Raw genomic sequence first — 25899 nt, 5'->3', positions numbered from 1 at the left:
GAATAGCTGCTTTTATGTCAACAGGGCTTTGAGACTCAGTTCCGTTCGTCCTCCTCCTCGTCCACCTCCGACCACCTCCAACAATCGCCAACCACCTCCAACAACCACCGCTACCCACCTCGGGTTATACCTGGAATAGTAATAAATATTTTTAGTATAAGAACACATCAAAAACATTGTGTAAGGAATAATATCATGTTTTTATCGACAGACTTTACCAAGAAGATTATGAGAAAATTATAAAATAGAACTTTTATTAGCGCATTAAGAGATAGTGAATTTGGGCCTGCACGAAAAATGAATTGAAATAATTTATTGTAAGCATGATAAGTTTAATAAATTTAAATGAAATATAATTACAATTGCCATTAAATATTATGAAAATGTGTTACTCACCATGCACAAATCCTCGTCCTCCTCCAGGTCCACCTCCGACCACCTCCAACCACCGCCGACCACCTCCAACGACCACCGCCAACCACCTCAGGAGATACCTTGAATACTAATGAATATTCTCAGTATTAGAACACATCAAAAATATCGTGTAAGGATTAATATAATTTTTTTACTGATACATGTTACTAAAAAGATTATGAGAAAATTATAAAAAATTATTAAAATTTCATTAGCGGACCGATACTTACTGAATTTGGGCTAGCGCGAAAAATGAATTGAAATAATTTATTGTATACATGAAAAGTTTAATAAATTTTAGATAAAATATAATTACAATTGTCATCAAATATTATAAAAATGTTTTACTCACCGTGCAGAAAACCTCGTTCTCCACGTCTTCCTCGTCCTCTTCCTCGTCCACCTCCGACCACATTTAACCACCTCCAACAATCACTGTCAACCACCTCGGGTTGTACCTGGAATAGCAGTAAACATTTTCAGTATAAGAACACATCAAAAACATTACGTAAGGATTCATGTAATCACAGATTTTGTTTTTTGGCTGTAACTTTCGATGCGTTGATCGCAGCGTCTTGGGACTGCGCTCAATCGATTTCTCTCGCAAAATTACGTCGGAATAGTGCCGCAATTAATTTATTCCAGCACTTTTGAAAATCGGGAAAATTTTTGCCAAAAATGCCTTACTTTTTCTCTATTTTTCGACCGAAAATTTCAGGTCTCAGATTCGATTTGTACGACCCTTTCCTGACTAATTGGACCCCCAGGAACTCAGAAAACGCAGCGAAAGGAGCGTGGGATCAACAGGAGAAAAGATACGAGGAAAAAATTACCTGCTGAAGAATGTCGAAAACACAGGTTCTCGTTTTTTGGCTGTTACTTCAGAACCGTTGATCGCAGCGTATTGGGACTGCGCTCAATCGATTTCTCTCGCAAAATCACGACGGAATAGTGCATGAAAGAATTTATTCCGGCACTTTTCAAAATCGCGGAAATTTTCGCCAAAAATACAAAGGGGTTAGCCTCACCATTGGATGAAGAATATAAACACAGTCGCCCTCATGGGCTTTAACGTGACAACCGAAAACTGCTCTGTGAGGTATTCCAACGGTAGAGTTGAGAACTTATTGCAGAACATCAGAGAGTTTCCGATTTCGACATGATGCTGGCTGCATTCAACTTCTGAGTAACACAGTCTTCGCAATGGTAAGCCCAAGCCAGTACTTGGCCTGAGTGTACTCACCGACTTGTCGGCCTCCAAGAAATTGATAATGAGAATAAATATCTTTTAAAATTCGTAGCAAAACAGTGATTCAATTAAAGTATAGGTACCCGAGAGAAGAATGATGCATACATAGATCATGAATAAAAGTAGATCAGATGTAATAATGATGCAGAGACCAAAAAGTATAAATGTCAGTATACGCGGTCCATGTTCGACACTGATATATATATGATTCATTTATGATTAACATGTGATGCAAATTATAAATTTTATAATTTTCTAGAAAACATACTAGATAATCCACTATAATTGGCTATAATATGACAATAAAAGAATTGTTCGTTTCGATATGGGATTCAATTCGATAGGTAATCTATATATTCCGTAACATTAATATCCAGAATTAGCAGTAGGAATAGGAGTGAGATCAGGAGTAGGAGTAGAATTAGGAGTAGGATCAGGAATAGGAGTAGGATCAAGAGTAGGAATAGGAGTAGGATCAGGAGTTGGAGTAAGGTTGTAGTAGAAGTAGGAGTAAGATTGAAGTAGAATCAGGAGTAGGAGTAGAAGTAGGAGTATAGGAGGTGGGTAGGGGCGGGAAGGGTAGGGTAGGGTGGGGGGTAGGGTAGAGTAGGCTAGACTCCTTCTCCTACTTCTACTCCTACTCCTGATTCTACTCCTACTCCCACTCTTGATCCTACTCCTATTCCTGATCCTACTCCTAATTCTACTCCTACTCCTGATCCTATTCCTACTTCTACTTCTACTCCTACTTTATTTAATACTTTATAATGTTATACTCACAGTGCACAAATCCTCGTCCTTCTGGTCCACCTTGTTCTCCTCGTCTTCCTCGACCTCCTCCACGTTCACCTCCGAACATCTCCAACCACCTTCAACCACCTCCAACATCCATCGATAACCACCTAAGGTCATACCATGAACAGTCATAAATATTCTCAGCATAAGATCACATTAAAAGTATTGTGTGAGGATTTATATAATCAATTGATAAATTAATAAACCAATCAATCGTATTAGCGCATTTAGAGCTACTGAATTTGTGCTTTCTCGAAGAAATGAATGAATGAATTAAAATAATTTATTGTAAACATGACCAGCTTACAAAATTTCAGATAAAATATAATCAACATTGCCACTAAATATTATAAAAATGTTATACTCACCATGTATGAAACTTCGTCCATCTCCTCCTTGTCTTCCTCCTTGTCCCGCTCGATCACCCGCAACCACCTCTGACCACCTCCAACGACCGCCAACCACTTCCAACGACCACCGCTAACTACCTCGGGTTGTCTTGAATACCAATAAACATGTTTAGTATGAGAAGACTTCAAAAATATTGTGTAAGGATTAATACCATTCATTCATCGACAGACTTCACTAAGAAAATTATGAGAAAATTATAAAAAGTAATAGAACTTTCATTAGCGCATTAAGAGCTACCGAATTTGGGCTTGCTCGAAGAATGAAGTGAAACAATTTATTGTAAACATGCCAAGTTTAAAAATTTTTAAGTAAAACCTAATTACAATCGGAATTAAATATTATAAAAGTGTTGTACTCACCCTACAGAAATCCTCGTTCTCCGTCGCTTCCTCGTTCTTCTCCCCCTCGTTCTCCTCCTCGTCCACCTTGATCACCCGCAACCACCCCTCACCACCTCCGACCACCTCTAACCACCGTCAACCACCTCGGATTATACCTAGAACAGTAATAAATGTTTTCAGTATAAGAACACATAAACAATATAGTGTAAGGATTATTATAATTAATTAATTAATCAATTATATAATAAATTCTATTAGCCTATTTATAGCTACTGAATTCAAGCTTGCGCGAAAAATGAATTGAGATAATTTATCGTAAACATGACAAGTTCGAAAAATTTTAGATACAATATAATTACAATTGACATTAAATAGTATCAAAGTGTTAAACTCACCGAGTACAAATCCTCGTCCCACTCGTCCACCTTGTTCTCCTCGTCTTCCTCGTCCTCCTCCTCGTCCAGCTCAGACCATCTCCAACGACCAGCGCTAAACACCTCGGGTTATACCTCGTATACTGATAAATATTTTCAGTATTAGAACACATCAAACGTATTGCGTAAGGATTAATACAATTTTTTCATCGACACATTTCACCAAGAAGATTATGAGAAAATTATAAAAAATTGTATAATTATTATTAGCGCATTGACAGCTCCTGAATTTGGGCTTGTGCGAAAAATAAATCGAATTAATTCACTGTAAATATGAAACAGGAACCACGTCGCGCTTGTCCTGGAAGTCTAGTTTCACCATGTAGTTGAGCTTGCGCGCATAAACTACGGAGCACTTCTCCCTGAAATCGAGTTTCACCAGGTAGCGGACCTGGAGCATAGAAACTACGGAGCGCTCGTCCTGGAACTCGAGTTTCACAAGGTAGCGGACCCGGAGCGCAGGATCCAGGAGGTTGAGAACCCGGTACTCGAAATCTGCGGAGCGCGATTCTCATCCGTCCGCTCAACTGCGCGGTTGTTTCCAGACTGAGGAATTCCCGTCGTCGACGATTACTATAGATCGATTACGTCAAAAAAAAAAAAAATTTGGTTGACGTCACTTTCTGAAAATCTGAACGTTCGAGCATTCAAACTTTGGTTTCAAACTTTAATACTATGTATGATGATATGATGTATGATGATATGATATGATGTATAATGATTTCAGTTTCTACATTTCAGACAAGAAATACGCACGTTATCTTTCTTGCCGATTCAAGCGGCTAGGCCCGTCGATGGTCAACTTTGACTAAAGATATATTCTTCAGTTAACGGGTCAGCTAATAACGCTGCCGTTCTGCGACGGTTGGATGATAAAACTTTTTGCTCGTATTTTATTATTTGCTCGTACATTATTTCAACCAGAAAATGAAAAATATTCATATAACAGTTCACAACATAATATTGAACCGCCTGAACGCATCATTTCGTATTCGCTTCTTGATGAATATGTATAATAAGAAATCCAATTATGACGACTGGATTGAATTAATTATTTTTCTGTAAAAGGACGGATCTTCGTTCGGTAGCGCATTAGAACTCATTTGATTTCCCTTAAATCGGCGCATCGTAGAACATTCGAAGTCTTACGATCTTCAAGATATTCAAAATTGTGTAAAACTTCGTTTTTTGCCTTCTGAAAAATCGGTTCTTAGTATAGACCATTTTTCATGTATTGTGAGGGGATTATTCAACATTTTACTGTGACCTGATCGAGGAAGCTGGTCTATCCTTGGTACCAATTTCACGTTTCACACTGTCAATCTTTTCAAAATTTCTTAAATCCTTCAGAAATCGATTTTCGTGGAATACATTTCTATTGTCATCAAATATTCAGGTTAACCTTTGTAGCATTTTAATTCAATTACATCGGTGTTATGATAAATGCTTGAATGAAATTTCCTGTATGTCATAAGAGCGATTTTTGTATTAGTCATTTTGACGTCATACCGCTAGCGGAACTGATATGGTTTACAATTAGCTTGCTAAATTGCTTAGACTACGCAGCGGAGAATTACAGCTGGCAAATCCGCAGGGCATCTTCTGGTAACTATCCGGAAACTATCCACATTTATGCTCATACGAGTCAATTTGGTCCACTCATCACGTCATAAACGATATCTATACCTAATATGATTTCCATCCATACCTACGTATTTAAATAATCTTGCTGTTCTTTAATCCTGATAAAATGCATATCCACCACTTCTAGTAACTAGTCATTAGACTTTTTAGCGTGTATGCAGTACGTGCATGTATGTATGCTTTAAATGTCTAGAGAATATCAGGGATTGCATAACATTATTCAGCTTATTGGTCCACCAATGAATACACGTTACATAAGTATTTTGTTATTATCAGTTATGGTTTCTCATGGCAGACTTTAAATCCATTCACGACTATAATTAGATCGATTACGAATCATGCATGTCATTTTCAATAGAATTTTACCGAATCACTAAATCTCACAGCAGCACGGATTTCTTTAATCTTCAATTCGGTCAACCATCCAGAGGATGATCGAGGGTACTTGAGACGTCGCACGCCTGTAAGAGACAGGACGAAATCGCTAACGGACAGTGTCACTGTAGTTAAGATAAGACTGCCTCGGTGACTCGTTCGAAGATGTTCTGCAAATCAGCAGAGCGCGATGAACCACGTTGACGTTTGATGATCGATTGGCGGCTGATTGCTCCGAGTATTCTCGAACCCTCACCGAATGGAGAATTTTTTCTGAGAAAGCTGCAACACAATTTTACGCTCAATATCTTAAGCTGACACAGTGCTCCTACTTCACATATTACTTATTTCTCACCTTAACCCACATGAAATCATGCAACGGATTCTCGGAGATTAATTCTCTATCATATATGTTGTCGCAACTATGCGAAATGCATTGTCATGCCAGTACTTGTATTTATTCCACTTAATTGTCGTTTCATCATCACAATCCTTGCACCCGCAAAGATTTGACGAGGGTTTGACACAGGCAAGAAATTGATTTGTCAACCCAGATTTCCAATCAGGTCTCGCGTCAGTCAATGCCGATGCTGAAAAACCACAGAAGCTTTGCCTGCAATATTCAATTACACTGAGAGTGATTACTTAACTTCATTTGCGTGAGACAAATGATATACTTCCATGAAAATCATTTCCCAGTGCATGAGGAGGTTCCTTCGTGGCGCCAAAGCTTATTTGCATTCGCAGGTACAGGCAGAGGTGTATTGCCCGAACGAGAGCCCGAGCCATGCACTCCGACCATATCCTTTCTGGCTACCAAGTAATCGTACATCTTCCAATTTAAACCTTCAACGTGAGTCTCTTCGATCTTATCTCAATGGTACAGCCGCATTACAGTTGAGTGTTACAAAGTTCGAGCTGTCCTTCGTTATTTCACGAAAACGAGGCAAAGAGCTGGGCACCAGCTCCGTTAAACCTGTGCATTAGGTAATAGAATTAACCGACAACTTCTAAGGGTCTTGGGTACATGACAATATTACGGATCACTAATTATTCAAGTTTCCAAGAATATCCGTCTCGCCACAAGAACTCTTAATATATGAGGCGAGAAGTTAACGCCTGAGTTGTTCAACTTGTGTATCATGAAATAGAACTGATTGAACAACGTTCTAGAGTCTTACAGCACAATATTTGTTTTCGCTAAATATTCAGTATTCCAAGAATGCTTCTTGCTCAAGAACCATCATCAAAGAAACATTGCAAAAACCGTTCATGAGAGTAAACGTACTTGGCGAATATTGATTTTTGAAGAATTGGCTTTACCCAGAGACACTGACCAATGATTCACTCATATTAAAACATACATTACCTTAAAGCACTGAAATCGAATTAGTTTTTATTGGTCGATAAAGTGTACTCCCATTTGGCGTAAAAAATTTCTGAATAAATATACAATTTATTGAACACGTTTTCGTTAATTACCTTATGGATTCTTGCAGCGGTAATTATTTCCGTAATCGTGTATACGAATATTGGCTAGTAAAAAAAATTAAACCAGCAGTATACGTACCCTCTAAATTTTCCTGGATAAGAATCAATGAGTTGCGCACCCATACAAATTTAATTCCGAAGTGAAGCTTATTGAACAACTTTCACAAGGCGACATTATAGAATTAAATCGGTGATCTATAACTTCTGATATACGTGGAATGCGAGCGATACATCTAGTACGTGTTAATTCAATCTGGATGATGCACGGGGTCTACTACAGCGGATTGTACGTATATAAGTGTGAAGATACCCGAGTACGGCTTTTCTTCTTATACATATATTTATCTGCGGAATTAAATGTATATCGTAATTAATAATCACTATTTTCCATACGCTCTAGATTCCGTATCTTGATCAGTCCCGTTTGTGTACATAGGTGAGTACATAGATACGCATTTTCATGTATTATATATCGCTGAGTGTAGTTTGGACTTTGATGTCATACCTTCCGTCCGTCCGTCCGTCCGTTCGGTCCATCGGTAGCTTGTGTGTGATCAGTCATCGGTGGTAAAACAAACTCTATTTTCCTGCAAGTTGGAAGCGCTGTATTACGAAAGTACTGCAGGGCAAGAGCCGGACGGTCCCGGCGTAATTTCTAAACGAAGACAAACGTTGCATCGAAACTACATGTACGTTCTGTTCCATTAGTTCGGAGTAAGAAAACGTTCTAGGCGCCTGTACGTATCCCACAATAAATATTGAAACAGGCGACGAGTTCTTTGAACTGAAATGCACGTAAGATGTACCCGAACCTTCGCGAGAACTTGCTGGCTCACTGCAGTCGACGGACAGACGGATGAACCGATCGAGAGTGCGTGCCGTTCAAATTAAGAAATAGAAATGAAACTTGAGTTGCATGAATTACACCCGACGCGAAATTACTGTTGGCTTTGAAAATCCGACGAAAACACTCGACCTACTTCATTCTAGTTGATTAGGTACATTTTCGACACATTTTTCATCGGGATCCAACTCAAAAGGCGTGGTTAATAATAAGCGATATGACGCTAGAAACAAGTGTAAATGAAATAAATTATATTCCAATATCAAAATGTGAAATATTTCGTACAGACTGGTCAACTTTCACGTTCCAAAGTCAGATTTACTTGGAATGAGAATTCAGATAAGAATCTACTTTTATAATTAAATAGTTTTGCCCTGCGGTTTTGACACGTGAGGGTGCCACAAGTGCTGAAAATAAACAACCATTCGAAAAGTTCGAGCATAAATTTTCTCCCCGTATCCGACAAGCTGGATTTGCTTTATGAGCTTGAGCTGACTTCAAGGAGTAACGCGGTGAACAACGATCTGCACCGGAGAACTTATTTGGTCCATCGTATAAACTTTCGAGTTCTGCTAACTAAGCGTGAAATATCGCGCTTCGAGGGTCTTGCCTGGTGCAATCGCCCCGGGGCCATAACGCCGGCTTAGAAAACGGATAGAGTGTAGAGAAAATCAGGGAATAGGTGGTAAATAGCGGAACTGTAAAATCCGATAACTGTTATAAACATCTCAAGATGTGATCGCGATCGCGGTACACGCGCGGCCTTATCGACGAAATTACAAGAATGGAGAACAGTGATACCAGGACATGCGACAGCAGGAGGATTGTTGACGTTGCGATATTGTTATCGTGTTTGAAGTCCAGAAGAGAGTCGACCCGATTATCCGAGATAGGAAGCGGGACGAGATAAGGATAAGGATTCCTGTCCAAGTAACTTGAGCCCTGCTGCCGGCCAACGAAATAGTCGGACTACCGAACAACAGCAAAACAACATCTCGAACAAATAAGTTAAACATGACTTGTGATCACTTAGCCCAAATCCAGCCTCAGTAAAATCTCTAAAGAAACTGCGAGGATTCCTCTTCTTTATCTCTCCCGATTTCGATTATTCCACTTGAATTCGTAGTTGATCCTTGTTATTTTCTTGCTCTTGGAATTAGTGCTTTCATATTTTTATACAGGCTAAACCTTACGTTTCAACGATGGTACACATGGTAGGTGCACCGGCCCCCTGCACTGTGAGATATTGTGCTTAGGATGTACCGTTCGGGGCTGAGCATAATCGGCAACGCACGTATTTCTCATTCCAAATCACACGACTGACACGGATAAACTAATGGAATCTCTATGTTGGCTACTCACCGTTGTCGCATTCTCTATCTCTGTTCAATGAAAGAGAGGAAAAAAGAAATATGGCAGCATCTGAGATCGACCGCTCACTGAGCTCCGATCTCCGTTTAGTTCCCATTTCTTCTTTCCTATTTTACCGTCTTTCCCACAATATTGTTTTTTCATTTTTTCGATGATTTCTGCCTCTTTCTCTTTCTCGGCCGTTGCATTACATTCTGTGGAACAATAATATATTTTTTCCTCCCTCTAAGTATCTCCGATTCTCTTTCTTCGATTCCATGCAGTATCGAGCACCATAAACCATAACCTTGTGTCAAAAATAACAGAAAATATCATAAACTCTTACGTGGAAGCTCAAGTCTCGGGAATCGAGAGAGCTCGGGACAATGTCGAGGGACAGGAAGAGACAAAGTCTATAACCAAGTGCGCCGGTCGTGGCTCGTGGATCTGCGCTCGCTGGCGCGTGAACGAGAAACTGGCCTCCCGTCGGACGACTCTGTTCATTTGCTGCCTACTGACAGTGCGATTTCATTTCCAAGCCAAGTTCTAACTGATCTTCGTGCGATTCTTAATCTTGTGATATTTGAGGAACTGATTATGGACTGTGATTATCCAGCTTTGTCAATAAATGCATAGCGCGTAATCTGGTAAGTGATTAGGTAACCGGCATAAGGCCATGATGACCATTTCAGTTTCCAAACCCTTCAGTCTTCATCTGTCGACATTAGAATATTTTTCATTTTATTATTCCTCTAATTATACATATCTACATATTATTCCTTAAGTTCGCAAACTCTTTAATCGTCAAAGACATCGTTACTTTGACGATCATTGGCTGGGCTCTTGAAGCCCATATTAGTGTGGACCAATAATAAAGAATGGGGAAAAATTTACTGTACTCGAATAATTTGCGCTTATAGTCGATTCTTTTGAATTCTATATAAAAAGCTCTTTCGTTTGGGATACAAAATTCAGTGTTCGATCACTGGCCCTTCTTCCTCCTTCTCATACACCCTTTAAATGCCAATGCTCGAAGGACTAGCTTTACCTCTCTTACTAAAAAAGGTCCCGGCATTTTATTACAAACGTATCGTGAGAAAGCCTTTCAGATTCAGGATGCTGCATTCAATCTGTGTTTTCTAGATCGATATGTAGCGTGGGCCACCTGGGCGTAGATATGGTGCACAGTGCTGTGCAGATGGAAGCAGCTAGGATCGGCTTTCTAGCGCACAGAAATCTCGGTTGCGAATACAGCTGTACAGCGGAATGAAACGTACCGAAGCCTAGGTTTGAGACAGCAAAGTCTAGGTATACAGGTGGCTCTGTGGTTCGCGAACAATGCTCACGACACGGTGGCTACAATGGAGATCATAATCAACATCTTGACGTGTAATGACTTATAGCTCCTTTTGCCATCTCCACAGGCGAACAATACATCCCGACAGAGATGTTTAGAGCTAAAACCTCTGGCCTATTGTTATTTAAAACCACGAACGTTGGTATTTTAATCGACCTCGCGAACGAATCATGAATCTGCACCTGCGCCTTCTTCCCTAGCCGTGTGACATTAGCTTGAAGTGGCTCGGGTTCCTTGCACTCCTCCGTATAGAAGTCCTCTGCAGGCTCCGCCACGGACGTGGGATCCATCGCTTAACTTTTCAAGAAACCGAGAGATTATTTTTGTATTACTATAACGCAATGCCACGGTCTTTTGGATTTTTGACACGTTGCTTCTCAAAAGTCGCTGTAAGTACTGTAGTAGGTACCTGATCAAACATCACCGCATCTAGGAATGAATTTTTACTCCTTCACCAAGCAGCTGGGGTAATAGTAAAATCTGTGGTTTGATGTTGATTACTTTGTTCCTTCAGCTTAAGCAAGGGGAGAGCGTTGCACTCAGGGCTATTCTGGTCTGATCTTACCGTATCCGGTTTGACATGGTGCACTTATTGCTTCTTACGCAAATGACTCTCCATTCTAGGAGAAACGAAGTAGAAAAGTTATTTCGCTTCAAGCTATGCCTAGATTTTTGTTGTGTATTACACTGCTCCGTAATCGGAAGAGAACTGAGAAAGTACTGTATAGATCTGACAATAAAATCTGCACGCATTGTGATTCAGGGTCAAATCAATTAATTTTTTTACAAATGAATATTCGTGGTAAGAAATCCACGGTGGTCTCTTTACATAAATCCACATCGGTGTAATATACTTCAGTTCTTCAGTGGGACGGACTCTTTAGTGCGGCGCTGATTTACATCTCGGCGTAATGTTGGAACGTTTGATGGGATCATTGAACCACAAGGACTGCCCATTGACTTGAATCAATGAAGAGGGTGAAAGAGAGGAAGGGAACGGCGGGGGCGGGGGAAAAACGACTTTACGCACCGAAGTGGCGCGAACCTGCAATTTAAACAGCATTTTCGCCCGGTCCGTTATAATTGGAGCTTGTGCACGAGGCACATACCCGAAGAATGTTCTCGCGGATCGTTCTACCATCAGAGCACCCGGTGTGCACGTAGACACCGATACACTGTTGTAACGATGTATTGTAAATCACAATATTGCTGCATTTTTCTCTAGCTTTTGAATTGAAATTTGGTTTTCACATGAGATATCGAATAATTACCTTTCGCATTTCTGTTCACAAAAATAAAGATTGAGGGAAAAGAAAAGATATAGTTTAACAATAAGTCAAGTTCTTTATGGAGTGCGATCAATTCTAAGGTAAAATTCCAAAACTAACTAAGAATATTAAAAGTTGATAAATCATGGAACTAATTCTCCCCTGAAATGGGGTTTCTGTTATTGTTAAACATAGAGAAATGTTGATGGAGGAATGAAACAAAATTATGCAGTTGTAATTGGTATATCTTTACGCAACACGGCCGGAGATTTCTTATACACAGTGTCACCTGCGGTTGTGATTTATAGAATTCTATAGTACATTACGACCCTAGGCCCGAAAGTTGGATTACCTGGCCGCGTGTGATATAAAGGCCGAGGCGAATTTTCGCCTCTCAAATGAAGCTTTATGGAATTGAAAGCTATATCTGTTAATATCTATCGAGCTGCATCGAGTGCGCATATATGTAGGGTTAATAAATTACAGTAATTAACAGATCTACCTATCTTAATGGTAAATTGAATCACCCAATTGGCAGTATCTTTCGTCGGTGGCGTGACTACTTGCGGCAATAATTGCCAACTGGTTCTTGATTTTCAGAGAAGAAAAAGAAATGCAAATCGATATAGTATATATTGCAACGCCCGTATATCGATCGGTGACTTCTGCTGCAGTGCTACCGTCAGACGGAGAATTTGAAATTTATGAAGCACTTGCAAACCCGCCGGATTCAATCTCCTTGTTCCGATATTTATGAACTAGACTGCGCCGCGAGGTGTATTAGGCCAGAATGGCAGAAGGAGCGCAGGAGCCAAGGCTCAGTCTGGGAGCGTCAGCTACTCGCGATCCTTCGAAGTTTCTTACATATGCCGGCAGCAATGTTTGTTGGCAATTAGCAAGGATATCCAGTAAAATGAGTAACATCGTTCTGCCAATGACGATTCACCGCGTACTCTCACGAACAGCACACAGCTGGGTTAACCGTGCGCTAAACAGTTGGTGAAAAAAAATTTCAGGAGCAGATTAAAAAGGTTGTGCAAATTGAAGTTCTCGAGCATCGGTACAGATATTTGCTAACGAGGTGTAAAAAGTTTCAGACGAAAGAAAACAACATATTTTTTCAACCACACAAAGAGGCATGATGCATCAGGATCGTGACTTAAGCCCAACCGCACCGTAACCGTATCGCGTTCTGTATGAATTCACCGTCCGTTATTATAAACTACAACCAGACATGTAAGTAGTAAATTTTGCGCTGCGTGATGATCAAACTTGGAAGACAAACTTATTTTTATTGCAAATAACAAAATGTTGAGTCTCTAAGATCGAATGGAATAGTAGAAAGATGATTTCATAGATGACACCATTTTCGAAGTTGTCGAATAACGTAGATCAGACATCACACGATAAACGGAATTCCACGAAGATCGGCTATTGCGACAATCGAATCAATTGACGAACTGAATTGTGGGCAGTTCACAGAAGTACGCAAAAGCTGCCTCGCAGAATACGTCGTCCATGCCTCCTTCCTTGTACAACACACCGCAGTTCTGTTTGCCATCACCGTTGTCCGGCTGGCCGCCCCACTTGTCTGTCCATTTGGTATATCCAGTTTGAGCCAAAGATTCCCCTGAAATCGTAACCCATTCGCCCTCTTTGTACAGATCGTGAATTCCAAGGTACGCCGCGTGATCGTAGGCTGCGCCCTTCACCGGACTTGACTTGTTGAATATGTCCAACAGCACCTGGGGATGTCAAGGAATTTCCTATTTTAAGGGGGTTATTGACCATGGTAATTATCACATGGATTTAATTATCTTGTAATCTTGCTCTAAGCGACGATAATTCCAACTAAGAATTTACAACGAATCGATTTTAGGCTTACGATAATAGGTTTATTCGATCAATGTCTTAGATTCGTTTTTAATAGCCTAATTCTCTTGACAGTTAAGTCGAATGGAATAATTTGTTCGTAAAGAAATTATCGTCACGAAAATTTATTATACGGTAGGCTAATCGTAAGCCGGTGTGACAAACTCGTCCTCTCGGTCCTGTCATACAGTCCCCTAAGCAGATTATCCGAGAATTAGTCATTTTGGACCAAACACAGTATTTATAGTTAAAACGCAGGCGCTTTCAACGGTGCCATACCCCAATCCAGTAATTGCATTATGGTACTCGAGACGCTACAAGTACACCTCGTACGACACTCGAAACATATTTAATACAGCGATAAATGAGGGTGCAATTGTGAGGCTCAAGGAAAAATCCAGGCATTGAATAGTACTTGTGCGTCATCGAGGTGGATCGCGTGTCCTTTATCAACAAATATAACGTTACCCGAGCCTCGGAGACAGAGTTAATGATAGCAAGGTGGCCGCCTTCGTCGTTGCAGACCTTCCTCGCGTCGTTCCAGACCAGAGCTCGCGTGTGAAGTTTGTGCGAGCCGATGCCTGGCGTGTAAATGTAGTCGTCCCTTATCGGAATCCTGGAGGGACCGAAGCTACATACACAAGGCATTCCGTTGTAGACCAGGTTCTGCAACGAATTGGTGCGGGTACCGGTGCCAGAGGAGAGCAGAGGGCGATTCGCCACGGTGGGTGATTCGATCTGGGCAGAAGACACTGAGGACGAAGGACAATGGCACGGTTCTTCCGCAGTTTCGACGCTGTCAGGTTTGAAGGCCAGCGGCGATCCGTTCTTCAACGGACCACCGAAGACTCCGCCGAAGAAGAGTATGACCAGCAATTTCCACATAGCTTTGGAACGCGTAGGTAAAATATAAATAAATAACACCACACGAGAACGTCCAAATTTCACTGCGTCCTGCGGCCGACTGAAGTCCCTCTGTCAGACGTCGGGCCTAACCGCACTAATTAGCCGTTTCCTCACGGCAATCCACGCGCGTATTATGTTTGGAGACGAAACACGATAGACGATAAACGCTCTTATTGGAAGAACGCTGCGGCGTCGTTCAAAGTTTATATGTATATAGGGCGGTGCCGAGTCTGGCCGTATGCATATGTACGCCTACGATGACGAATAGCGACGGCGTCTGCGTACCTTCGACCCCAACCTATGCCTGCGCTGACTTTGCATTGTTCTGCCATCGTCATACGTTCACTCGTAATTCGTAATTCGTTACGCCGTGGCTCATCTTCAAAGACCTGGGGGGACCGTGTCTAGTTGATCACAATATTTCGACCTATTCAATTTTTCTCAGTCACTTTCGTCTCCCGTACCACAAGTAGTACATTCGATGAAAAAGAAAAAAGAATTTTATTCAAGGAAAACTTTTTCTGAAATTATTTAATGTCTTCATAACTATCTTTAATTTCACGATCAAATTCTTCAATCAGCTTAGCTACTATAATTATGGGCGACGCATATTTTGACTGCGATATAATTGTTAAAATAATACCGAAATCATTGAAGGATGATTTTCTCGTACTTTAGATTTTATAAAGTTTCTGTATTGTACAAGTACTTTTCTCACCGCTGGGGTAATGGATTAAGGTCATCTAGTTTAATTTAAGCCTTCAATGAATTATGCCGATATAGATCAACTTAACGGAATTGACATTTCCGGCCGCGCCTATTCAGGTCATATTATGTTAGATTATATTCAATTATAAGCTGCAGGTTCATTGTGAAAGTAGCTTAACGCTGTTTGTTTTAAGATAAATTTATTTTGTGCTCTCTATGCAAGCAGAAATTTATTTTCTGACGATGATTATGTGTGTGCCTGTGTACAGACAGCAAATATTTGATACTCTAGTCGTTGTTGTGGGTACTTAGTTCCGCGCTTTTATCATGGCCAACACGCTACTGCATTCATATCGTCTTATAAACGGCCGAATAAAAACGATGCTTCTCAAACAAAAGTGCCATTCGATAAGCAAAAACACGAAGCTGGAACGAATGAAACTCGCGTCTGCAATATGAACTGATAGCATACGATAATATGATGAGAATACGAAATAATAAGAATGAGGTAGAGATTCTCCACTGCTTTCACTACCATATGGGCAGTGAGTCATATTTTCCCGGATGATTTAGAATCATTGCTTATTGCGGTTGCGACTATGAAATATATCCGTGATACATTGTGCATAGGCATATTTGCATAACAGTAATTGAAATATTTTGCAATACCAGCAATACGCCATCGTTTTCACCTTTCGTATCGAAGCTTGCTCTTCACCTGGTGGACTGGCTGTAACGGATGAGTGTAGGAAGGAGGCTATCAATTACGTGCGGCACTTGATTGTCATTCCCCATGATTCACGCCGGCTCGCGATATTGGTTTTCACAGTGACTTCTTTTCTTTTTACCCACTCGAAGCGAGCAAATATTTTCTGCATACCAAAGTGCGCACAAAGGAAAGACTCGAGATTATGATAAATTCTGTCGAAGACGAAGGCATATTGAAGAGGCTATATTAGCAGGTCGTCAACATCTTGAAAAATATAATTCAACCTTTGTATTCTTTCGTCTGTGGGATGAGAATCAAATGTTTGAAACGGGCAACTTTCTCACCTCCGAACAAAATTAATGCCGCGTTATATATTCGCGATCGCGTTAAAAACTCAACAGTGCTCTTGAGTGGTATACGTGTATCAGAGCTGCGCTGTTTTAGATGGTCAATTGAAAGCACAAGTAGAAAGAACACGGCATTTCACTTAAGCGAAACAAATATGTGCGTAGTGGTTACCCAGATCGAGTTCTCTCCCGGCTGCTTCTTAGCGTTACTTCTTAAATTCATGGAGAACCGGCCCCTCGCGTGAGCTGCAAGGTCGTTCTTGATGCATGTGCGTCTCAAGAGGAATGGAAAGCAGAGGATGGCGCCATCGGATAATCTGGAGAGCCAATATCGAATGGCTCATCAAGATTACTCTGAGTCGGTAAACCCAAAACATGTTATACGTATGGTGTCTCTCAGTAACTACCACCGCGAAAAACATGAAGGTGGAGTTCGGTTCAAAGACCATGAGAGGTTTTAAACTTCAAGATTATGAAGATCTTCAGCAACCGATGCAATTCTTAGCAGGAATTTCAAGCGGCGTTAATTACGAGAACATAAAACATGTTGGGAAGCCTAATCGTAAGCATCGTGCCCACGTTTACGGCTCTGCCGCAATAAGCCATAAGACTGTGATTATTACCGATTTTTTCAAGTCCTCTAACGAGCCGTTCAATGTTTTCAGTTCATGCACCCCGTAAACGGAGACATCACTCGAATCGAATACGACTGGAGATTAGCTGCCACTTTTAGATACACTCTCTCCGTGTTTTGAAAAATATTGAATATTTCCGGTAACGTTGCATCGAGGAGTTGCCGCGTAATTATAATAAAATGAATGAAATAATACTTTGGGTACGAGGCGCGGTCACAGTCATCCCGTACAAATCGGTCGAGTCTGATCAAAGGCGCAAGGTGCAGGGTCAGCTCCCGAATATACACGAGCATCGGCGCATCGCGCCAGAATGTTCATGACTCCCGACTTCCGATGAAAAGGAGATAAAATACCTAACTAAGTTCAGAAGAGCGTGAAATTGAATGAGGAATGGAAGTGCGTGCATCGCGTGCTCCGGCCGATGGCATCGTATAACCAAAATTAAACTCAAGGATCTTTTTCCGGACAAGTACCATTTCGGTGAAACCGATCATTCTCCGCCCGATCTTATCCCGGACGCATCTGTCGTTCACAGAATGTGGATTGTGTAATAATAAACTACATCGATAGACGTATCAGCGGGTTCGTTACAGCGCAGCGGTAGACACGCATGTGATCAGGGATGTTCAATTTACATGTGAGTGTGGTGCGTGTAACGTCGACGCTACGTAAGATCCGTACGTTCATCTCCCCGCCGCATCGTGGTCCTCGGAAGTTTTTCTGACCTGGTTTGGTTGAGAGGAGATGATCGCGCTGCACTCACGGCTGCACCACCGTCAAAGGTGCCTAGTCATTTCGAGTGGCTGATAACGACTATTAAATGACTGGCGGGCAAGTGATTGGACATCGAGTCGACCGAGACGTCGGTGCACGGTAGCGTTACCGCGTGTAATCGAAACCCCTCTCGATATAATCTGGAGGATTTTAAGTATGAGCAGCGTGTACGCAAATGGGATTATTCCGTTGAGAAGGAGAAGAAGAAGAGGCTCCACACTCGCGGTACGCGTACAACCTAGCTCAGATCCACACGACCGTATGTAATATTATTATATTTTTTCCACCATTAATTCATGCTCCTCCTGCAGTAAAAGATGCGCGTGTTGAGCGATGGTAATTGTGAAGTTACATTAAGATTATCGCTACCCCATAAACATCCCGCGTGCGTGGATTGCAAACTCCATCATCTTGATAACTACAAAACATATATACATGTATATATATATATATAACGAATTTAAGTGTAGGTGAGGTACGTATGATTAATGCTACGTGTTTAGTTACGCTATGCGTGACTGATTTCATAATTTCTTCACCTACCTTATTATACGTATACATGTAGGCATATACATATCTACATGTGTATACGCCCTGGCCGTTTACGCGCATATACAGGTATGCATATGTATATATATATATGTATACATACTCGTACATGTACCAGCATTTATGGATAATACATAAATATTTCACATTAGACGCGTGAACGCATATTTATTATCGAAAGAAAGACATCACGATCTCAACAACATCTTTTTTGCTGAAACCCACATCTGTCACACTGGCTAGACGTCGCTTCTTCCCGAACAGATGAACTTTAAGCGATACTCTGGGGTCTGCACTTGAACGCGACTTTTGCACTACACGTTGGTATACGTACTGATGGGACTGATGGGGGTAATCGCGAATAACTTCAAGCTAGCGGGACAATTCACAGCGAAGAATGTTTCCGCTTCTCGGACAGTAGAGATATATTTACTCTAACCTCGGGAATGAAGTCTGAAGAGGTGGAAATTCTGGTAACACTTGAAGAATCGTCATTCGTTGAAATTTTCGACCAACCACATTACTGATTCTGCAAAAATCTTACCGTAAATATACATTCCTCTAAATTTCAAACAAAATGTCACAATAAAGAACCGCAGTACCCATTCAACCATCAAGCGAATCTTTTTTCCGCCTATTGCCGTGCAGGACTTTGTAACGCGTGAATGGCCGCGGGGCTAGCTGCATGCGTGGTGATATAATGGAGATGAAAAGCAAGACTAATGGTGGTACAGTGACCAACTCCGTGGTCCTCGGCTCTCCACGTGACATTAATCAACGTTTCCAACGGGTGTACGGCTGTCGACGAATCCACGCTCATCCGAGAAGCCGGGTTCTAGGTATAATGTCCCGAAGGTAAAGGTACGGAGCTGAGATCATCAGAAGCTTCAAAACGGATCAAATAAGGCAGTAACTTCACTCCAGTCGGAAGATTCCTCTTTAATTACCGTCGTCTAAACGTCGCCGACGACACATCCGATCAGTCTCCGAAACAGAGCCGATCCTCTGAGCAGAGCTGTGTGTCTTTTGCCTTCTAAATTTTTTGTTTCTTTCTCTGAACAAAGTGGTTCACTCAGTTTTAATTTACAGATAACATCTCGACATCTTGAATGACTCGAGCGTATCGAACTGAACCCGAATGAAAGAGAAAATAAATTTCAGACACGTATGTAAAAAAATCTAAAAATCATACTGATACTCTGCGTGATTTAAATCGTATCTCAGCGCAGAAAGGGAAATTAGTAAGATGCATCGGCTGTTATTGGCGATTGATTTACATGCACGGAGCTGTCGAATTATAAACATCCTCGATTACGGATATGAGGTCTGGTAAATCTCTATCGCTTCTCCTTCTTCATTCGTTGTAATAAGCAAATCAAGCGGATGACAATGACTCCTGGTTATTCTAAGGGGAAAAGAATTCAGGATCAGAATAAGAAATGGAGTTTTTCGATCAATCAATGTCATGTGATCCGGCTATAAGTATAACGTCTAGAAAATCATGGAACGTGCTTTGATTCTTCGGAAGGGATCAAAGAAATCGAGCTGAAAATTACGGTGTTACATTAATTGAGCCTTCATTATGTTTTGGCATTTACCGATTTGAACGAAAAAATGGAGGCGCCATGGCATTGCACGAAAGATATTACATACCCTGTGTGTTTCTACTAGACTACCAACCGATCAAAAGTTGGTATCAAGCCGATGCTGCAAGCCACATAAATAAGCTAGGTATTACACGACCCGATCAAAATTTACGAGCATTCCGAACACCTGACAAGATCTGCCGGTAGTTTTTCAGAAGTTGGTCGATCACTCGGGACCCAGAGTTCGGTACCTATGAGTGATTGACGCTGTAAACTACCAATCACGGTGTCAATTTCACCTCAATATTTAGCAGCACGTCGATAATGCCTCGAACATTGATGGGCATCTGATAGTCGTAGACGTAATACTTACGCAGCTGCAGTGGATAAGTGCCACAAAGTAATAGCGTCTGTCACGGGGAGATTGATCCGACGATATTATTTAGTGGATTTGCTCCATATGGAAGTAAAATTTACCGATGTCAAAGTGAGACGGCTTTGCGTCATCTGTTAAACTTTTTCAGCAAAGTCTTATCGCGATCCTTGCATCGTCCGGCAGACAGGCGAATAAGATGGAAGATTCGGCGGATCAACATGCATGGTTATAATAGTGATGCAAACTGTCGTATCCCGGTGACAGCCGGAAGCAAAGTTATACTAGCATTGCGAATTATGGAGTAAAAGTTTTGCAGGCTGTGCCATAGAGTTAGAAATCGCAGTTTCAGAAACGGAAGAAGTTGACGACCGTTGGGGCGGATTGGTTTCCGCGAAAACGAATCGGGAAACTAGTTATCCGCAACTTCCTCTTGGGCGGGATATTTCTATCGTGTGCGATCCTTGGATGATCGTTTAGTACTTGTATTTACACGTGAGGCTACTTCCTAGGTCTCTGCCTAGGACGGATTCGTCACGCTACTTCGTGTCAAATCGTGCATTTCACTTTTCTAAAGCAGGTTATTAATAATCCTCCTATTCCTAAGCCGAGACAGTCGGGCGTGCTTGGTCGTCGAGGGGAATTATTACGTAGGTAGAAAATACATAGTTCAGAACACGCATGGAACAGTTAGTTACTACGATAACGGCTTGATATGTATACACAGGGACTGAAAGAAAGTCGTTGAGGATCTAGAGTGTTTGTTTTTTCGGATATAATATCTCAGGTGTCTTTCCGCAGGTCAGTATAACGCTTAATTTATTGTTATAACTGCGTACACGTGGTGTAATAGCGCGATGGAAATTGGAACAAATGTATAGGAAGGCTGCGGGTGAAAATAATTTCAAATAACCAATTATCTCCGGCAATATCTGTACCGTAGCGCGATGCACTGCGGTGCCGCATTTTTCATCTAGCGTTAATAAAATTTGTTGCTGTATACCTGACCGCGCTGAGATTGAGATTAAAACTGCTTCACCGGATGACGGTATAAACTTAAATGCAAATCAAGCCTAGGTACCTAATCGACCAATTTATGACTGTGTTCAAAATTCATGCAACATAAACGTTAAGCCTTATTAAGAAACCAGTTTTTAGTCGCCCATCGCTGCGCGTATATTATACTAAATTATTCATTTTCTTCCTAACTACCCCTTAAATGCCTCTAATTGTTGGGTAAATATCTATAAGGATAATAATTGATGACTATGTTACTACATCGGAATACATGTACGGCACTGGAGAAATTCTTTGGTCAAAGATACCCGAAGGACTTAATCTCTTCATTTCCGGATTAAGAGAAGTACTGAGCGGTATTGATTTTTCTGAGTATATATATACTTGGTGCATACGTTTTGTATCACACTCGTGCGTCTTCGTATTTCTTCATGAATATCTTTTTTGATAAGCAGCAGTAGCCGAATTGTTGGACTTGACTCACAATTAAGCTGTTGTAATTAAGTACTGGCATGCGCGAAACTTGTATAAAAACATACAAATCGATAACGTATTGTCCATAAAAAAATACTACATCCCAAGCGTATACTCATTACCTGCTATAAGGCTATCTTACAAGTCACAAGTCTTCACTAATAGTAATTTTTTGCGTACAGAACTCTCTGAAATTGCAATGCTAAAAGGCTTTCACTAAAAAACTAACTGAACAAAAGTTTGAACGTTCGTATAAGCGGAACCCCATCTTATCGTAAATATCATCTGACATTACGGTGTGACCGGTTAAATGGGCGGACGGTCAATCAGTTACGCGTAGCATCGGATCTGTCTTTGCCTTTTTGCCATTCGGGTCACTGCGATGGCTTATAACGTGTAACGATTATACTTCTATAGTATTTTTTTCTAAACACTTTGGCATGGACAGTTTTTCAAATCTGAGATCGAAAATTTGCCCACAAAAATAACTCCGAATATGGTGTAATATTTTGATGATCATTTGTCGCCGAGGTTGTTGACTGTTACCGAAAGATCAAACCCGGTGATATTACAGCGGCCATGGACTATATGGCGATCCTAATGCCTTGACAGCCTGATATGATTTAAAATAAAAATTAAAAATCATGCAGTGGTTTTTTTTGGGGGGCAGTGTGACCACTACTCGATCTTTGAGATAGGATTGAATGGTGGCAGGACGGAGTTGGGAGGTCACAACGGTGATCTATTGTTTTTGACAAATATCTTTGACAGCATCACCACTGGACACCGACAGTCGGTCTACAATGCTGACGTACCGGTTATCGAATAATGCTAATAAAATTCAGATCTGTTTCTAATAACATACTATGGGTATAGGAATTTTTTGCGCGACTCGGATATGTAATCTCAATCATTTCTGAGTAAGATCAGTGACCCCTGAGTAGCTTAAACTCTGTACCGCGGCCGGGTGATCGGCAAATACGAAACTTGTAATCAATTTATTAAATGGGCGAGCAGCGTCGTCATGGAGATCAGCGCGTTTCAAAATCAAGGTTACTGAACTGGTGGTACGTAGATAGTACATTTCTAGCGATGCTCGCTTTGCTTTTCCTCGATGAATTAGGATGACAAAATCATTGCTGTTTCAGTCATTTCTTAAAAGTAATAGACCATTACTAGCCGCTTGGAGATTTGAAGAAAAGAATATTTGCTGTACAAAATTTTTATGTTTCAAAAACTCGGAAATTCATGTAAATTATTAGAAATTATTGTTACATAAGCTCACGTAACATGCCCTGTACGCCCTGAACGCCAGCTGAGTCGACAAAGAAAGATAGGAATTAAGTAAATGGCAAACACGATGTGCCGTCTATCAGTAAAGTAAAATGTGCAGGGATCGAGTAATCTTAACGAGTTGCGTGGAAGAAAAACGACGAAAAAAAAGAGTTCGAATCGCGGTGTATAAAGCCATGTTTTTCCAGCGCAAAGAAATATCCCTCTGCACGACATTCCTTTGTTTTTGCGCCGAAGGTAGATGCTATCTCAGGATATATCTATCGTTTCATACGCGCCACGGCGAATATGCCATCGGCTATTTTAATTAGCTGTTCATACTTCGTTAGCCAGTTAATTAAAATGTCATTAACCTTGTAGTAGTACTCGGATGCAGGTTATCCAAAGGTTCATTAAACACACACGCTAGCGCATGCTCAATTTGTTTGCTAAATAATATATCGCGAGTCACGCGGGTATTCAGGTGGTAATGAGATTCGATTACCATAAGGTTTATTGAAATGAAACGTAAGAAGAAAAAAAAAAAAAAGACGCTTTCATTTCCCACTTTCGATAGTCTCGTTTATGAATTGAACTCGTGGCTTGTTCATGCTTCGTAAAAGTAAATCGTGCGCCGAGTCCGAGTGCCGAGCACGCATTCACAGACACAAACAACGGTGAAGAGATGAGACTGGTATGCTTTCGCTGAACCTATCAACACTGACTTCCCGCGTACACTGTTAGGCCACTTCTATAAACTTTTTATACTTGAGCACATGCATTCATTCACGATCGTTTGCTCACGGGCTGTACTCAAACGACATTGTTTCCTCGTCTTCACGGTTCTCTCGAGGCACGATTTCAGGACCCAAACGTACACCATCTGTGAACAATACCCGTGATATATTATGAAGCAACCATCGTCGTTGGCCTGCCACGGACTCTCCGTCATTTCTAGTTCGCAGCCTTACACTTGAGCTCAAGATCAGGACAACCGAGAAATCGGAAAGAACGAATCCACGAGTATCGTTTTTGTACGTAATACCGACTTTACAATTGAGCATAGAAACTTGTCTCTTTCATAATTTCAAGAAGATACGATCGTATCTGTATATGATTGGAAAAATATATGTATAAATGTTTGTAAATTCCTGAATTCAAGCTTCGGTCATACGCTTTAACGAATATGTATCTGGCCGAAACAAATCTATTCACTCGAATTAATCAAATCGTTTGATCGAAGAAAGCAGTTACCGTTACACAATCCAGTGAAAGGTTCATTCCGTTTAATTAAAAACCAATCGCAAGGGCTGCACTGTCAGTTGTCCGACGCAAGATAAGTCGTTCATTTGATTTTCCTCTTTTAAAATTATCAAGCGGATCGATTCCGTTTTATGATCCAATGTCCGCCTTAGATTCTCACGAATATCTCTAGGCCAGGCCTGGAAGTGTGATCAACATTGTCGACGCGTCCATTGTGGTCTTCAAATTTGTATCAAGATGCCCGTGTTCCAAGCGACTAGGCGACGGATTAACCCAAATATTTCTGATCACCTAGTGCCGGTGTACACGTGTACGATAATGCCCCGTTGAGGCCGTGGCGCCGTTTGGAGTGGCGATAAGAATGGGCTGACTTAAAATGGTATGAAAAGAAGAAGAAAATAATAAGAAGGCTAATCCACTCCCGAAGCGAAAAGAAGTATTCGTGGGGGCTAAAAGTTCCGCTCTATCGAGATCTACATAGTTGCATAACTTGCATGGGTATCGATGGTTACGGGGAGCAGCAACTGAGGCAAAGCAGTCGCCGGGGCTGGCCTGCAGGATGAGGCCGGTGCTCCCTGAGATGCCCGATAAGAGTCGTCGACGCGACTGACCATGTGACTACCGGACCAGCCCGATACTCGTTGCGGCTCCAGCGCAGCCTCCGCTTCTTCTGTCTGCTGCTACTGCCTACAACTATCTCTATACCCCGTGCATCCACTGCCGGCTAGTCCATGCTGTACGCTCTACTACTGTTACTGACTGGACCACGGCTGCCCACTTGGTGGTTTTGTACCAAGGTGAACCTCGTCGTAAGCGTTGCGCCGCGCCACACTGAGCTTATGCGGCTGCCCACGATGTACTCGGAATCGGATGACTACTTCCGAGTATCGATCACCTCTTTCCATAACCGGCCGCTTGCACCTAGCCCAATCTTTGTCTGAGTGTTATACCAGCGAGGCTCGTAATTGCCGACAATGTAACTTACTTCACCGCTGTGATACACATACCCTCGTCGTTGCACAACCTCTTCTGAAACTATGGCTTATGGGGCCCTTGGTTGGGCAACGTCCTATTGTTAACGGCGAATGGACATCGTTTGTAAGTCATCATCGTCAAACTATTGTTGTTCCGCTCTTCGCGTTGAAGACCTCGTGGCGAAGTTATACTTCACGAGGATTGGTACCAGTTCTTTTCGAAATATTTTTCACCACTGGTCCAAATTGCTCGCTCAATGACCCGGTACAGGAACGACTATTACTTATTGATCCAACGAATGTACGTCATTGACCCTCCGAATCTATTTTTGCCTGACAATATAACTTTATAATCATTTCATGCTTCGCCGCTGTGATATATTCGTCCCTGTGATGGTTGCACAACTTCACTAGAAACTTGAACGGCCCTTGGGCGACATTGTACTGACAAAAAGAGTGGATATATC

At 41.4% G+C, this 25899-nt stretch overlaps 1 protein-coding gene and 1 long non-coding RNA gene across 4 annotated transcripts; both read right to left on the bottom strand.

Annotated features, from left to right (window-relative positions):
- Positions 1-442: 442 nt before the first annotated feature.
- Positions 443-4126, bottom strand: LOC124293285. Of its 3 annotated transcripts, XR_006903196.1 has the most exons (8): positions 4096-4126; positions 3606-4035; positions 3229-3365; positions 2827-2956; positions 2444-2565; positions 1443-1669; positions 767-872; positions 443-502 (listed from the first exon to the last, which is right to left on the bottom strand). It is a non-coding gene; the product is annotated as an uncharacterized LOC124293285 (long non-coding RNA). The 3 variants fall into 3 exon arrangements; XR_006903194.1 differs by having other exon boundaries at positions 3606-4116; XR_006903195.1 differs by lacking the exon at positions 1443-1669 and having other exon boundaries at positions 3606-4116.
- Positions 4127-12127: 8001 nt separating this feature from the next.
- Positions 12128-14934, bottom strand: LOC107218165 (hemolymph lipopolysaccharide-binding protein-like). Its single transcript, XM_015655940.2, has 2 exons — positions 14314-14934; positions 12128-13718 (listed from the first exon to the last, which is right to left on the bottom strand). Exons 1-2 carry the CDS (start codon positions 14728-14730, stop codon positions 13422-13424), a joined length of 714 nt encoding a protein of 237 aa, XP_015511426.1. The 5' UTR covers positions 14731-14934; the 3' UTR covers positions 12128-13421.
- Positions 14935-25899: the final 10965 nt, after the last annotated feature.

Source organism: Neodiprion lecontei, chromosome 3 (assembly GCF_021901455.1).
Source record: "Neodiprion lecontei isolate iyNeoLeco1 chromosome 3, iyNeoLeco1.1, whole genome shotgun sequence".
Lineage (NCBI taxonomy): Eukaryota > Metazoa > Arthropoda > Insecta > Hymenoptera > Diprionidae > Neodiprion > Neodiprion lecontei.
Note: the sequence above shows the minus strand (reverse complement) of the source record. Positions and strands in the feature narration are given on the sequence as shown.

Excerpts from the sequence above, each read along its gene's own strand:
- LOC107218165 (XM_015655940.2), bottom strand. The coding sequence starts at position 14,730 with ATGTGGAAATTGCTGGTCATACTCTTCTTCGGCGGAGTCTTCGGTGGT. Across the intron at positions 13,719-14,313 it reads ACTCTGTCTCCGAGGCTCGG|GTGCTGTTGGACATATTCAA; the intron begins GTAACGTTATAT and ends TGACATCCCCAG.